Below are 15,567 nucleotides of genomic sequence, written 5' to 3'. Positions count from 1 at the left end.
TAAAGTGCCCCAGAGCAATAAAATGCATATACAGTATACTCATAACTTATCTTAACAACAATAACAATTTTATTTCAGCATGATACATGTTTGTACAAAGGAATATAACAATTGGGTGTACATGCCAAAAGCCCCTTTATATGCAGAGCATTTTGGGCAAACTTAAGACTAACTTAAGATTAATAAGGCAGTAACAGTGCAGTAATTGTACATATGGTCATTAGGCGAGTTACAACAAATACAAGAAAATTGAATACTATTCAACTAGTTCACGCTATATGGCTTTAGCCCTTAAACTGTCCAAACCTAGATCTACGTTCACCTGCGTGGCGCTCCGAATATTTTGAAAAATAAAAAAATCGCTTTTTATTTTTAAATTAAAGAGGAGGGCTATTTTCTGTGTGGTATAAGACCAAAAAAAAAAAATTTTAGGACCAGTACTTACTGAGATATAAAACCGTGAAATTGTCTCTGGATGCTCACCTGACGGCAACATCCAGTCTTGCATCTTGCAGAAGTGTTGCCGATTTACCTTTTTTCTCGTTTTTATTTTAATTTATATAATTATATAGACAGAGACATAGACAGATACAGACAGAGACAGCCAAAGCCAGCTGAATATAGAAGAGCATAAGAAAGAAAAAACACTGCAGCAGGCCTACTGGCCCATGCGAAGCAGGCCTATGTCACCCTCCAGCTTAGACCAACAACCCACCTAGTCAGGTCACATCCATTGAAAGATGGAGCATGACATCTGACCCAGTAGCACAAGCTAGTCAGGTCCAACTCACACCTACCCACACCCACTCATGCATTTATCTAACCTATTTTTACTTTCCTCTTAAAATGTGAGTGTTAATATGACATGACATCAGTGAATCACTGGTGTTTGGCACGCTGTTTGCTCTAGCTGGCACTCAGTTGAACTGTTGCTCCCACAAGGTACTAAGTGGTCCCCGATTTTTTTCATAGTGCGCACACTGAGTGCACACACCCATTCTTTCATGTCTAGGCGACTCAGGCCTATCGCACCAAATTTGAAGGAATAAAAAATAAAGCATTGATATATGTTTGGAGCCCACTGCACATGAACGTATATCTACGTGTGGACAGTTTAAGGGTCAATAAGTTTGGTAGAGAAGAATCACAGTTTTAATATACAGTGGACCCTTGGTTAACAATATTAATCTGTTCCAGAGAGCTTATCTTTAACTGAATTTATCGTTATCCAAATTAATTTTCCCCATAAGAAATAATGGAAATCCAATTAATCCATTCCAGACACCCAAAAGTATTTAAAAAAAAACATTTTTTTATCACATAAAATGTACATTTTCCTACACAGAAAACAATGAGACATGAAGAATAAATACAATGGCACACTGGCTGTACATAGAGTGGCCGGGCGGCAGGGAGGCTCAGGCCGCGCGGACGCATTCTGGACAAATGTCCTTAACCGAGTTTTTCATCGTTAGCCGAGCCAATATTTTGACGCAAAAACACATCAGTATATGATTTTATCACTATCCGATGGGATCGTTAACCGAGGGGTCCACTGTATATAAAAAATATGGTATTACAATTTAACACAATTTAAAACAATGAAGTTGAAACAATTTTAAGTTTGAAGTAAATGATCAAATTGTTGAGCAGTCATAAATTATTTAGGAGTTTATTGAATAACTGGTAGGTGTTAAGTATAGTGTTCGTCTGGTTAATTTTGGATGATGAGGTGATTTCTAAGTAGGACCTTAAATTGATTTGCAGCCAACAGGGGTCCTTTAATATGCAATGAATTCCAGATCTTCGAGCCCTTTATGTGTATAGCATTTTTGTAGAGGGAGAGATGGACATGAGGGATATCAAAGAGTGATTTGTGCCTTGTATTATGGCTGTGTGTTCTGTTGTAGTTATCAAGGAGGAGTTTGAGAGGAGGGTTAATATTTGAGTATGGTATAATGTTTTGTGTGTGTAGGAGGCACAATAATAAGTGTGGATATTTTGTATAGATAAGTGAAGAATGGTAAATTTCAAATATTCAGTGGAGGATGTAAACAAATAGAGTGGCATGCTGATGCCATAATAGTGAATCAGGGAGCTGTATAAACAAATTTTTGGTCATAATCTGAAATGTCCATATTACTGAATCGCCGTAAAGCAAAGCACTGTAAAGTGGGGCTCTATTTGAAAACCATTGCATTAGCAAAGTGCTGGAAAACACAGCCCACCTGTAATGTGACTCTCTACTGACAAAGTTTTGTCCACACAGTGGACATTATGTAGTCTTAATACTGGTATAAATCTGCCCAAAATACTGTTCATTCTGTGGGCTGTCAAATAATTGTGTATGTATTTTGTACTAGATAGGCAAGCAGAGAAACTTTCGATAGACATTCAAGAAAATAAAAAGGTACAAGTTACAAGATTATTCATTTAAAAGTAAATTTTTGGGTGAACTTAACTTGTAAATAACATTCATGTTTCCCAAAATATTGAAAAAAGACGTCATCAAATAATGTGTAGTGTAGAGCAGTGTGTATGCAATACAAATTTTACAGTAGTATGACAATTTGTAAGTAATGCTTCTGAGCAATCATACACAAATTCAACTGTATTTTCCTGTAAAAAAATTCCTTTTTGGTTAGTATAGAATAAATTGACATTTCTGCCATCAAAAGCTTTTACTTCTTTGTATGATAAAAATATTTAAGTTACAAAGTTTTATGAAGCAGTAAAAGTTACAAGTTAAAGCAGTAAAGTAATCTAGAAACTAAGTTAACAAAAAGGCTAGCAAGTTAGTAAATAGATTTGTGAGTAAGTTAGCAAGTAAAGTGCATTAGAAAGCATGCAGTCTTGACCAGAAGTTTTGCCTACAATCCTTAATTTACCAAGAATGCAGATGAAAACAACCCACTTAAATACATGCATATTAAGCCTTGATGCAGTCCTTGAGTGTAGCTTCAGAGAGAACTGTCTAAATAAAGAGATCTTTGAAGGTAATTATACACACAACCTGCACACAGGACAATGAAGCTTATGATGTTTTGGTCCAATCTAGACCATTAACTAGTCCAAATCAAGTAGAAATGTCATCACAGACTCCTGTTTGTGGGTTGTTTGTGTATTGTTCCAGTCATGGTATTGTGACTTATTATCCCTGAAGGTGATTATACCTGCTGGAGGAGCAGTGGCCACATATGGAGCAGCCTGTGGTGGGTAGGGCTGCGGTGGGCAGGGCTGTGGGGGGTAAGGCTGTGGTGGGCAGGGCTGCGGTGGGTAAGGCTGCACTGGAGGCCCATCTGTTAGTTGTTTAATGGTTAGTTCCTAACAAAGATTAATTAAGCACATGCAGAAATACAGGAAGACATTATGTGAAGTTAGTTTTGACTAAGAAGACTTAGCTGTTTGCTTATGAGTGTTAGTAATATTTATCCTGTTTAGAATGTCCCGAAGCAGAAATTACGATTTAATGTTCAGAATGATTTCTGAAATTTGAAAATTTCTAAAAGCAAAAATTCCTAATTAAAATTTTCATCAAATGCCACAGAGTTGACCTGACACAGTAAAGTGGTTGATAAGTTCCTGGGAAACAGAACCAAAGTTATTCTGGTCCTAGAAAGTTTCTGGCTACTGTTCTGTGCTTGAGACTCACAATATAACTTAATATATTCTACAGGAGACAAAAACTTACAAAAAAAGTTTTTTTTTTTTTACTTGTGAGACAAGTGCAATTAATGGTTGTTTCACATATTTATATTACAGATTGGTGGTTGTAAAATTCGAAATGGTTCTCATGTGTGCTGTTTATAAATTAATTTGTACTCGTTAAGTTTTATTTATGGGCAGTTGAGTCGCTGCTCCTGACCCGACATCTTAGGTCAGCTTGGCCAAATTCTACTAGATTCTAGGTTTCTTGGGCTTTGTTATACAGTCTCTTAATGTATGGAAGAAGCCTCAGACACCTACAGTTAACTCCAGTCTTGAGTGAAATGAGAAAAATAGAAAGTATTTCTCAAGTCGTTATTCTTCACGTGTATCTTCACTTTCCATTATTCCCTTCTTCCCTAATCCTTTTTCCTAATTGTTTTCTCTCTAACAGACTGTCTTCAGTCTATTGATTCCACATGCTATGCTTATGCTCCACTTCCTTTCCTTGCCTCTGTGATAGATGCATTAATTTCTTTGATCCCTCTGAGAAACGCTTTCCTCTGAGCCCCATGACAAGTGTTGTTGCAGACATCTTAACCTTCTCCGGTTCTTTCTTGTGCTTCACCAGGTGTCATAAATGATTCCTTGTTTACATTCCTGACTGTTCCCTACACATCAGTGACTCTCCAGGAATATATTCAAATTCCTCTGAAGACCATCATTAATAAGAATTCCTGTATTAGTGTCAAATGTGGTGCACCTTCGGTGTGGTCCACATATCACTGGCTTTTTAAGGGATCTTATTTACATTATAATGCAACTCTTGCAGTAATGACTATTCTCCTGATGCATGTCTCAGACTGTCTGGATAATGTGAGATGTCTAGAGCCCAGGCTAATCTTCCAGATGTCTGGAGCCCAGGCTAATCTTCCAGATGTCTGGAGCCCAGGCTAATCTTCCAGATGTCTGGAGCCTAAACTCATTTTCCAGGTATCTGGAACCTACACTAATCTTCCAGATGTCTGGAACCTAAACTAATTTTCCAGGTATCTGGAACCTACACTAATCTTCCAGATGTCTGGAACCTACACTAATCTTCCAGATGTCAGGAACCTAGTCGTAGTTATTACTTTAACAAAAACTCCGCTGCTTTTTATCTTTTTAAAAATTTTGTGCAGTTTAGACATCTTTTACTAATTTACTTCTTGATTTTTTTAAAAAATTCTTAAACAACAAAAGGTTAAAAATCTTCAAAAAGCTCTAAAAAAAATTTCTTTAAATTTTTTAAAAATTTCTTTCATTCCTGCTTTAAAAATTTCTTTTGTTGAATGACACCAATTTGCTGTTTAACACCAAATTGTAACTGTACTTTTTTTTATGCAGAATAGTGAATAAACACACTTTGTAATTCTCCTGTTAACCTTTACTAATTCTAGTTTATTCCTTTGATGGGTAATTTACTAATTATCAAAATCTATCGATGCTGTCAGCATCATTTTGCAGTATGTAAACCCAATTTGATCTCCACTGTAATGATCAACATTGAACACTGTGTTTGTGACATGACTGGTCCGTGGTGATATGACACAAAAGGTAACCACAGAAGAGGTGAGGTTTGAACCTATGGCTAGTGAGTTCTAAAACTCCAGGGCAGTGTAAGCCACTTGACATGGATCCAGATCCCACTCGTTCAGTGTTATTACAATTTTGTGAGTCATGCAAGTGGTGCCAACCCAACCTCTTGACATTATGGTATATCTTACAATTTTACCATTTAAATATTTCTTAAAAAGAAAAATAGATATCAATAAAGTTTTACTCTGTTTAAAACTTGTAAGTTTGACCACAACTTATTTTAAAAATTGTGTATAACATTACATTTTGAGTGGAGAATGGGAAATGGTTGAGTACTTACCATATATAAGGTATACATGAGTTATACATGAGGTATATATGAGTTACACATGAGGTATACGAGTTACACATGAGGTACACATAATAATGATGTATATACGAGTTATGCCTAAGGTATATATAATTTATACACAAAGTATACACAAATTATGCATGAGTTATACATGTACATATATGAGTTATACACGAGGGCCAAGAAATGTTAAATTATATACAGAGGAAACAATGCACTATGAGGCTACAAAAGTAATCATACATTCTCTACACAAAATATATCAAGTGTAAAAACCAACATAGTTGTGAAGAGTTGAATAAAGGATGAAACATTAATGATGGTCATGCTACCACTACTGTTCTCACACTGCTTGAAACACACTAAATAACATTACTTATGCTTAACACTGAAGGATAACATAAAATTTTCAAATGGGAAAGTATAAAAGTTGGGGATTTTTCCATGTGTCATAGTAATGAAGGTACTACCGTCCTACCAAGTGAGTGTGAAATGGAAGCCTCTATTTGTTTTACAGGATGGTAGGATTGCTGGAGCCTTTTTTCTGTCTCATAAACATGCAAGATTTCAGGAACGTCTTGCTACTTCTACTTACAGTTAGGTCACACTACACATGCATGTACACACTCATCTGAGTTTTCTTTGATTTTATCTTAACAGTTCTTGTTATTATTGTTTTTCCTTTCATATTCATGGGAAAGTGTAATAAGAATTTTTCCTCCGTAAGCCAGGCATGTTGTAAAAGTCAACTAAAATGCCGGGAGCAATGGGCTAGTAACCCCTTTTCCTGTATAACTTACTAAAAAGAAAAAGAAGAAAACCATTGAAGTGGGATGTTTGAATGTGCTTGGTTGTTGTGCAAATGATAGAGAGATGATTGTGGATGTTATGAATGAAAAGAAGCTGGATGTCCTGAAGGTAGTAGGAGAGTTTCAGTGGGAAGAAATAAATGGGATTAGGTCAGGGGTTTCTAATAGAGTTAGAGCTAAGGAAGGAGTAGCAATAATGTTAAAGGATAAGTTATGGCAGGAGAAGAGGAATTATAAGTGTATAAATTCAAAGATTATGTGGAGTAAAATAAGGGTTGGATGTGAAAAGTGGGTTATAGTAAGTGTTTATGCACCTGTGGAAGAGAGAGAGAGAGAGAGAGAGAGAGAGATTTTGGGAAATGTTGAGTGAGTGTGTGGGGAGTTTTGAACCAAGTGAGAGAGTACTTGTGGTTGGGAATCTCAATGCTAAAGTGGGTAAAAATGTTGTGGAGGGAGTAGTAGGTAAATTTGGGGTGCCAGGGGTAAATGAAAATGGGGAGCCTTTAACTGAACTATGTGTAGAAAAAGGTTTGGTAACAAGTAATACATATTTCATGAAAAAGAGGATAAATAAGTCGTACACAAGGTATGATATAGCACGTAATGAAAATAGTTTGTTAGATTATGTATTGGTGGATAAAAGGTTGATGGGTAGGCTTCAGGTTGTATATGTTTTTAGAGGGGCAACGGATATACCGGATTATATAGTTGTAGCTACAGTTAGAGTAAGAGGTAGATGGGACAAAAGGAATATGGCAACAGCAAGTAAGAGAGAGGTGAAAGTGTAGAAACTAAGGAAGAGGAAGTTAGGGTGAGATATAAGCAACTATTGGCAGAAAGGTGGGCTAGTGCAAGTATGGTACTGGGGGGGGGGGGGGTTGAAGAGGGTTTGGATAGTTTTAAAAATGCAGTACAGCATTAGAATGTGGGGCAGAAGTTAGTGGCTATAGGAGGGTGGGTGCAGGAGGAAAGAGGATTGATTGGTGGAATGATGATGTAAAGGGTTTGATAAAAGAGAAAAAGGTAGCTTATGAGAGGTTTTTACAAAGCAGAAGTGATATAAGAAGGGCAGAGTATATGGAGAGTAAAAGAAAGGTGAAGAGAGTGGTGAGAGAGTGCAAAAGGAGAGCAAATGATAGTGGGAGAGGCATTGTCAAAAAATTTTGCTGAAACTAAGAAAAAAATTTGGAGTGAGATAAACAAGAAAGCCTAGGGAACACATAGATTTGTCAGTTAAAAACAGAATAGGGGTGTTAGTTGATGGGGAACTGGAGGTATTAGGTAGATGGTGGGAATATTTTGAGGAACTTTTAAATGTTGATGAAGAAAGGGAGGCAATAATTTCATGCACTGGCCAGGGAGTTATAACATCTTTCAGGAGTGAAGAAGAGCAGGATGTGAGTGTGGGGGAGGTGCATGAGGCATTATGTAGAATGAATGGGGGGTAAAGCAGCTGGAACTGACGGGATCATGACAAATGTTAAAAGCAGAGGATATAGTGTTATAGTGGGTGGTGTTTTTGTTTATTAAATGTATGAAAGAGGGAAAGGTACCTAGGGACTGGCAGAGAGCATGTATAGTTTCTTTATATAAAGGGAAGGGGGACAAAAAAAATTGTAAAAATTATAGGGGAATAAGTTTACTGAGTATACCAGGTACAGTAAAGTGTATGGTAGGGTTATTATTGAAAGAATTAGAGGTAAGACAGAGAGTAGGACTGCAGATGACCAAGGAGGCTTTACAGTGGGTAGGGGATGTATAGATCGTGTTTACATTGAAGCATATATGTGAACAGTATTTAGATGAAGGTAAGGAAGTTTTCATTGCATTTATGGATTTAGAAAAGGCATATGATAAGAGTGGATAGGGAGGCAATGTGGCAGATGTTGCAGGTGTATGGAATAGGTAGTAAGCTACTAAATGCTGTAGAGAGTTTTTAAGAGGATAGTGAGGCTCAGATTAGGGTGTGTAGGAGAGAGGGATATTGCTTCCAGGTAAAAGTAAGTCTTAGACAGGGATGTGTAATGTCACCATGGTTGTTTAATATATTTATAGATGGGGCTGTAAAAGAAGTAGATGCTAGGGTGCTGGGGAGAGGGGTGGGATTAAATTATGGGGAATCAAATACAAAATGGGAGTTGACACAGTTACTTTTTGCTGATGATACTGTGCTTTTGAGAGATTCTAAAGAAAAGTTACAAAGGTTAGTGGATGAGTTTGGGAGGGTGTGTAAAGGCAGCAAGTTGAAAGTGAACATAGATAAGAGTAGGGTGATGAGGGTATCAGAGAATTTAGATAAAAAGGTGAGTAGTGAATTGAGGTATCTGTGGAGACAACATGTTATCCATGGAGGCAAAGAAGGGAATGTACAAAAGTATAGTGGTACCAACACTCTTATATGGGTGCGAAGCTTGGGTTGTAAATGCTGCAGCGAGGAGGCGGCTGGAGGCAGTGGAGATGTCCTGTCTAAGGGCAACGTGTGGTTTAAATATTATGCAGAGAGTTAGGAGTGTGGAAATTAGGAGGTGTGGAGTTACTAAAAGTATTAGAGAGAGGGCTGAAGAGGGGTTGTTGAGGTGGTTTGTTCATTTAGAAAGAATGGAATAAAGAAGAATGACTTAAGAACATAAGAACATAAGAACGAAGGAACACTGCAGCAGGTCTACTGGCCCATGCGAGGCAGGTCCAAGTCTCCTACCAGCTTAAGCCAATGCACCCAACCTAGTCAGGTCAGGTCACCTTGACTTAAGGGAGGAACACGGCAACCATCCTGGTAGCACAAGCTAATCAGGTCCAACTCACACCCACCCACACCCACTCATGTATTTATCCAACCTATTTTTAAAGCTACACAACGTTCTGGCCTCTAGGACCGTACTTGGGAGTTTGTTCCACTCATCCACAACTCTATTACCAAACCAGTACTTTCCTATATCCTTCCTGAATCCGAATTTTTCTAACTTAAAACCATTGCTGCGAGTCCTGTCTAGGCTAGATATTTTCAGCACACTATTTACATCCCCTTTATTTATTCCTGTCTTCCATTTATACACCTCAATCATATCCCCCCTAATTCTACGTCTTTCTAGAGAGTGCAGATTCAGGGCCCTTAGTCTATCCTCATAGGGAAGGTTTCTGATACATGGGATCAACTTTGTCATCCTCCTTTGTACATTTTCCAGAGCATTTATATCCATTCTGTAATACGGTGACCAAAACTGTGCAGCATAATCTAAATGAGGCCTAACCAAGGATGTATAGAGTTGAACAACAACCTGAGGACTATTATTTATGCTTCTTGATATGAAGACAAGGATTCTATTAGCTTTATTGCGAACACTTATGCACTGTTGTCTTGGTTTCAGATTACTGCTAACCAGAAAGCGTATAAATCTGTAGGGAAAGGAAGGCGGGGTAGGGGTCGTCCTCGAAAAGGTTGGAGGGAAGGGGTAAAGGAGGTTTTGTGGGCAAAGGGCTTCGACTTCCAGGAAGCATGCGTGAGCGTGTTAAATAGGAGTGAATGGAGACGAATGGTTTTTGGGACCAGACAAGCTGTTGGAGTGTAAGCAGGGTAATATTTTGTGAAGGGATTCAGGGAAACTGGTTAGCCAGACTTGAGTCCTGGAAATGGGAAGTACAATACCTGCACTTTAAAGGAGGGGTTTGGGATATTGGCAGTTTGGAGGGACTTCTAAACTGTTGTATCTGAGCGCCTCTGCAAAGATAGTGATTATGTATGAGTGATGGTGAAAGTGTTGAATGATGATGAAAGTATTTTTCTTTCTTTTTGGGTTTTTCTTACTTTTTGGGTCACCCTGCCTCGGTGCGAAATGGCCGAGTGTTAAAAAAAAAATGTACATGCAAGAAGCTCTACATATTTTAGGAAAGCTAATGGTATAAAACAAACAGCATTATGAAAATAAAAGACTTTTTTTAAAAGCACTCAAATTTCTATTGATTTATAGCGAGTAATAAAAGAGAACCCTCAATATTGGTAGGATTTTTTAAGGCAGGTTTCCCTTCATTTTAGGCTGCTTCTCTATTGTGCAATCTTTCATTTCTCTTGGTAATTCCATATGTGTAATATTTATTAACTGTAATCTACTGGTGCAGTTTGTAAAATATACTGAAGGTTTGTATTAGGTGAAATTAAGTGCTAACAGCCTCACAAACAAATATAAATTTAGGAAGGTTAAGTCATTGCTTTGACCTGTTTGGGAACATTGTCAAATCACAACTAAGCAAGAAAAAATGAGGAAGATCATAATTTTTTTTTTGGGGGGAGGGGGGGGATTGTTCCAGCCAGGTTATTGTGATTTGTATTCTTGCTGATGGCCTGATTATGTTTCATACATCTGCCATGGTACCGGACCAGAGCTACTGCATAAAATGAGGGACATCCGTCATGCAGTAAGGCCAAGTACACACTATTAGTAAGGTAAGGTGCGACTCTAACAATAAACAGGAAGAGTGAAGGGTTGTGTCAAGATAAGATAAGATTTCGTTCTGATTTTTAACCTCGGAGGGTTAGCCACCCAGGATAACTCAAGAAAGTCAGTGCGTCATCGAAGACTGTCTAACTTATTTCCATTGGGGTCCTTAATCTTGTCCCCCAGGATGCGACCCACACCAGTCAACTAACACCCAGGCACCTATTTGCTGCTAGGTGAACAGGACATGTGTAAGGAAACATGTCGGAATGTTTCCACCCACCAGGAATCGAACCCGGGCCCTCCGTGTGTGAAGCGGGAGCTTTAGCCACCAGGCCACCACGCCACAGACTAAAAAAATCTAATAACTGCTTCGTATACACCCAAAAAATGCATTGAATACAGGTCATCTTATTTTTGGAAGTCTTCCAAAGATACTGGTGAGATGCAATGAAAATTGTGTCAAATACAAGCACAATGTACACTGTCATACAGTTGCACTTAAACAACAAACAATAATGGTTTAATCAACTTTTAAAATCCTATACAGTACTGTAGCTGGGAGTTGATAATGCAACCACTAAGATCCTGTCATCATCACTAAATGTCAATTGCTCAACTTGACACCATCTGTGAATACCATTCATTTTATAGATGGCTTTTGTACTAAGGAAAAAAAAAATGTTCCATGATTCCCTAAATGTTTCAAATCTACATAACAATGGTTAACAAATTAAATTTCTAGAATTCCCCTCAGATAACAAATAAAATAAAATTCTCTGAACTGAACACAGTTACTCTCAATACATTCCTTCCTTCATATACAGTCACCTCTCTCATTAAATCTCCTCTATATACTGTTTTTTTGTAAGTGCAAGTGACAATTTCATTTGCAACATTGCACTGTACATAGTAGTTTATGTTCAGATATGATCCCTTCACATAAGAAAAGACCATGAATAAGTACAGTACTTTTATACCAGTTAAATTAAACAGCAACAATTAAAAACCTCAATAAACTAATAAAAATCCTAATAAATTATTATAAACCCCAGTAATTTATTAAAAAACAAGAAATTATTAAAAACCTCAATAAATTATTAAAAACCTCAATAAATTATTAAAAACCTCAATAAATTATTAAAAACCTCAATAAATTATTAAAAACCTCAATAAATTATTAAAAACCTCAATAAATTATTAAAAACCTCAATAAATAATTAGTGTCAATAGCTACTGTTACCATAATTTTATGGTTATAGTCCAGCAAGTGACACCTAGGTAAGATAAGATAAGATAAGATTTTGTTCGGATTTTTAACCCCAGAGGGTTAGCCACCCAGGATAACCCAAGAAAGTCAGTGCGTCATCGAGGACTGTCTAACTTATTTCCATTGGGGTCCTTAATCTTGTCCCCCAGGATGCGATCCACACACGCTATGTGAACAGGACAATAGGTGTAAGGAAACGCGTCGAAATGTTTCCACCCGTCGGGAATCGAACCCGGGCCCTCCGTGTGTGAAGCGGGAGCTTTAGCCACCAGGCCACCGGGCCACCTACCAGGCCACCGGGCCACCTACCAGGCCACCGGGCCACCTAGGTAAGATGACACCTAGGTAAGATGACACTTAGGTAAGATGACACCTAGGTAAGATGACACCTAGGTAAGATGACACCTAGGTAAGATGACACCTAGGTAAGATGACACCTAGGTAAGATGACACCTAGGTAAGATGACACCTAGGTAAGATGACACCTAGGTAAGATGACACCTAGGTAAGATGACACCTAGGTAAGATGACACCTAGGTAAGATGACACCTAGGTAAGATGACACCTAGGTAAGATGACACCTAGGTAAGATGACACCTAGGTTTAAGTCTTACTGATAATACAACATTCTTGAAATACTGTTTCAAGTTTACAGTACTTCAGGACAGAAAGGAACTACAAGCAAACAACATGACAGCAAGCAGGAGCAGCAAGCAGGAGCAGCAAGCAGAAGAAGCAAGCAGGAGGAGGAGCAGCAGTAGTATCAAGCAACATACCTGCTAGTGGGTATGGAGGGTACCCAGGCTGTGGGGCACAGACTCCACCTGAAAATACCCCAGCTACCAGTGTCAGACCACAGCAGCTTCAGACCTCAAGCAAAACTCGTTATAAAATAACCAAGTGTAAATTATTATCAAAAAAAGAAGAGCTAAACCTACAAGGGTCATACAGCGCCCCAACCAAGTGTAAAGTTAACCAATATAACATATTATCCAATCACCAGCAAGCAGTGCATTATAATGTAGAAAAAAAGTGTTTTTTATACCCTTGTGGAATGAGAAGAAAGTTAAAAATAAAAAATGTGGAATAAAAAGGAATAAAGTTTTTCATAAATTATGTGGTTGCTTCTCTTTCCTGAGAAAATTTATAGACAAAAAGCAAGAAGTTCGGCTGCGTAAATTTGGGCACAGTTAGCTTGGTGAAAATTGTTAATGGTGGTGCTGGAGAGGTGGGCAAAATGTTCATTAGTTGAATTAGTAAATTGTTCAAGAGATAAATTTATAATGAAATATGTCACATTATGAACATTGTTCAGGGTGTATAATGAACATGTGTCATGAGTGTCAGGGTGTATAATGAACAACTGTTGAGGGTCAGGGTGTATAATGAACACTTGTCATGAGTGTCAGGGTGTATAATGAACAGCTGTTGAGGGTCAGGGTGTATAATGAACATGTGTCATGAGTGTCAGGGAGTATAATGAACAACTGTTGAGGGTCAGGGTGTATAATGAACAGCTGTTGAGGGTCAGGGTGTATAATGAACATGTGTCATGAGTGTCAGGGTGTATAATGAACAACTGTTGAGGGTCAGGGTGTATAATGAACACTTGTCATGAGTGTCAGGGTGTATAATGAACAACTGTTGAGGGTCAGGGTGTATAATGAACACTTGTCATGAGTTTCAGGGTGTATAATGAACAACTGTTGAGGGTCAGGGTGTATAATGAACACTTGTCATGAGTGTCAGGGTGTATAATGAACAACTGTTGAGGGTCAGGGTGTATAATGAACAACTGTTGAGGGTCAGGGTGTATAATGAACACTTGTCATGAGTGTCAGGGTGTATAATGAACAACTGTTGAGGGTCAGGGTGTATAATGAACACTTGTCATGAATGTCAGGGTGTATAATGAACAACCGTTGAGGGTCAGGGTGTATAATGAACACTTGTCATGAGTGTCAGGGTATTACAAAAAAAGTAATTTTTAAATGAAGATGGTAAGATTTACTCCTTTTGTAATAAAGAGTTCGGGATACATAAATACACACATTAATATAAATTAATCTTTAATATATAAAAATCAACTATCTTTGGTCTAGAGGTATTTGAACTATGATATTTGTACATGTTACTATAATAAATTATAATTAGCATCTAACTAAAATAATTAATAACCCTACACAGGGTACAACTCTTGACACTACTGTCACTATATATATATATATCTCTATGCTAAAACAATAAATTATAAATAACATTTTTATAATAATAAATTACAATCAACTGCCTCTCACGACACGAAGTCAGTCACACGACACTGTTCAGTGTACACTACAACCAGGCCATCTTCAGTGTCCCACGACACCCTTTTCATCTCAGTGTTCCACTACGGTCCTGTGCATATCTCAGTGTTCCACTCCATCGTACGTCCCTCAGTGTCACACTACGGTCCTGGCCCAGTTCAGTGTAACACTCCAACCTTTTCTTCATGTAATGTCCCACTAAACAGCATCTGACGACTCCGGCCCACAGTTGATCAACGTAGACGGTGAGTCCACAGACATCACCGGTAGTCCAGTAAATCCTCTCCAAAGGCGGTTGACACACCGCTAGCCGAACACCATGCTGCAAGCTCACTGAATGCGGCCGTCAAGTAACTGAGGCCAACAGACTCAGTGAGCTGCGGTGAGCGGTTCTTCTAACGCCAGTAGATAGGTACGATTCGGTGGTCAGGTACCTACTGCATAGACGTGTACCCTGAGGAGTTCAGGTACTTAATGTTGAAGCCAGTAGACGTGTACCCTTCGGTGGTCAGGTACCTACTGCTTAGGTGTGTACAGCGAGGCGCTCAGGTACATAATATTTCTAAAGCCAGTAGACGTGTACCCTTCGGTGGTCAGGTACCTACTGCTTAGGTGTGTACAGCGAGGCGCTCTGGTACATACTGTTACTAAAGCCAGTAGACGTGTACCCTTCGGTGGTCAGGTACCTACTGCTTAGGTGTGTACAGCGAGGCGCTCTGGTACATACTGTTACTAAAGCCAGTAGACGTGTACCCTTCGGTGGTCAGGTACCTACTGCTTAGGTGTGTACAGCGAGGCGCTCTGGTACATACTGTTACTAAAGCCAGTAGACGTGTACCCTTCGGTGGTCAGGTACCTACTGCTTAGGTGTGTACCGTGAGGCACTCAGGCTCTTACTCCTCTAAGGCCTGCTCAGCAGCCCCCACATTGGGTTTGATGACGCACCCAGTGGTACTGCCGGCCGGCAGGTTAACTATTTAACCGCTAGTTTGGCAGGGGCCGCAACACCCCCACCACAAAAGGACCGACACACAAAGATCAATGTAATATGTATCCCGAACCGTCATCCCGGATATGATCGTCCAGAAATCATTCTAGATAATCATTATCCTCCCGGACAGGCCCCCATATATTACAAAAAAAGTAATTTTTAAATGAAGATGGTAAGATTTACTCC

At 38.7% G+C, this 15,567-nt stretch overlaps 1 protein-coding gene across 8 annotated transcripts in view; it reads right to left on the bottom strand.

The window, feature by feature from the left end:
- LOC128698434 (proline-rich protein HaeIII subfamily 1) overlaps positions 1 to 15,567 on the bottom strand; it is a 142,352-nt gene that overhangs the window by 3,674 nt on the left and 123,111 nt on the right. For 5 of the 8 annotated variants that reach the window (XM_070089264.1, XM_070089268.1, XM_070089272.1 and 2 more), the window contains exons 5-6: positions 12,861 to 12,908; positions 3,174 to 3,299 (exon numbers count right to left, since the gene is read on the bottom strand). The exons of 1 other annotated variant lie outside the window; for it this stretch is intronic. In XM_070089264.1, the coding sequence (XP_069945365.1) occupies positions 3,174 to 3,299; positions 12,861 to 12,908 (174 nt within the window). The remainder of the gene's footprint in view (positions 1 to 3,173; positions 3,300 to 12,860; positions 12,909 to 15,567) is intronic. 2 more of the 8 variants (XM_053790680.2, XM_070089267.1) reach the window with 2 other exon arrangements.

This window comes from Cherax quadricarinatus, chromosome 2 (assembly GCF_038502225.1).
Source record: "Cherax quadricarinatus isolate ZL_2023a chromosome 2, ASM3850222v1, whole genome shotgun sequence".
Lineage (NCBI taxonomy): Eukaryota > Metazoa > Arthropoda > Malacostraca > Decapoda > Parastacidae > Cherax > Cherax quadricarinatus.
The sequence above is the reverse complement of the archived record's forward strand: the minus strand, read 5'-3'. Positions and strand labels throughout refer to the sequence as shown.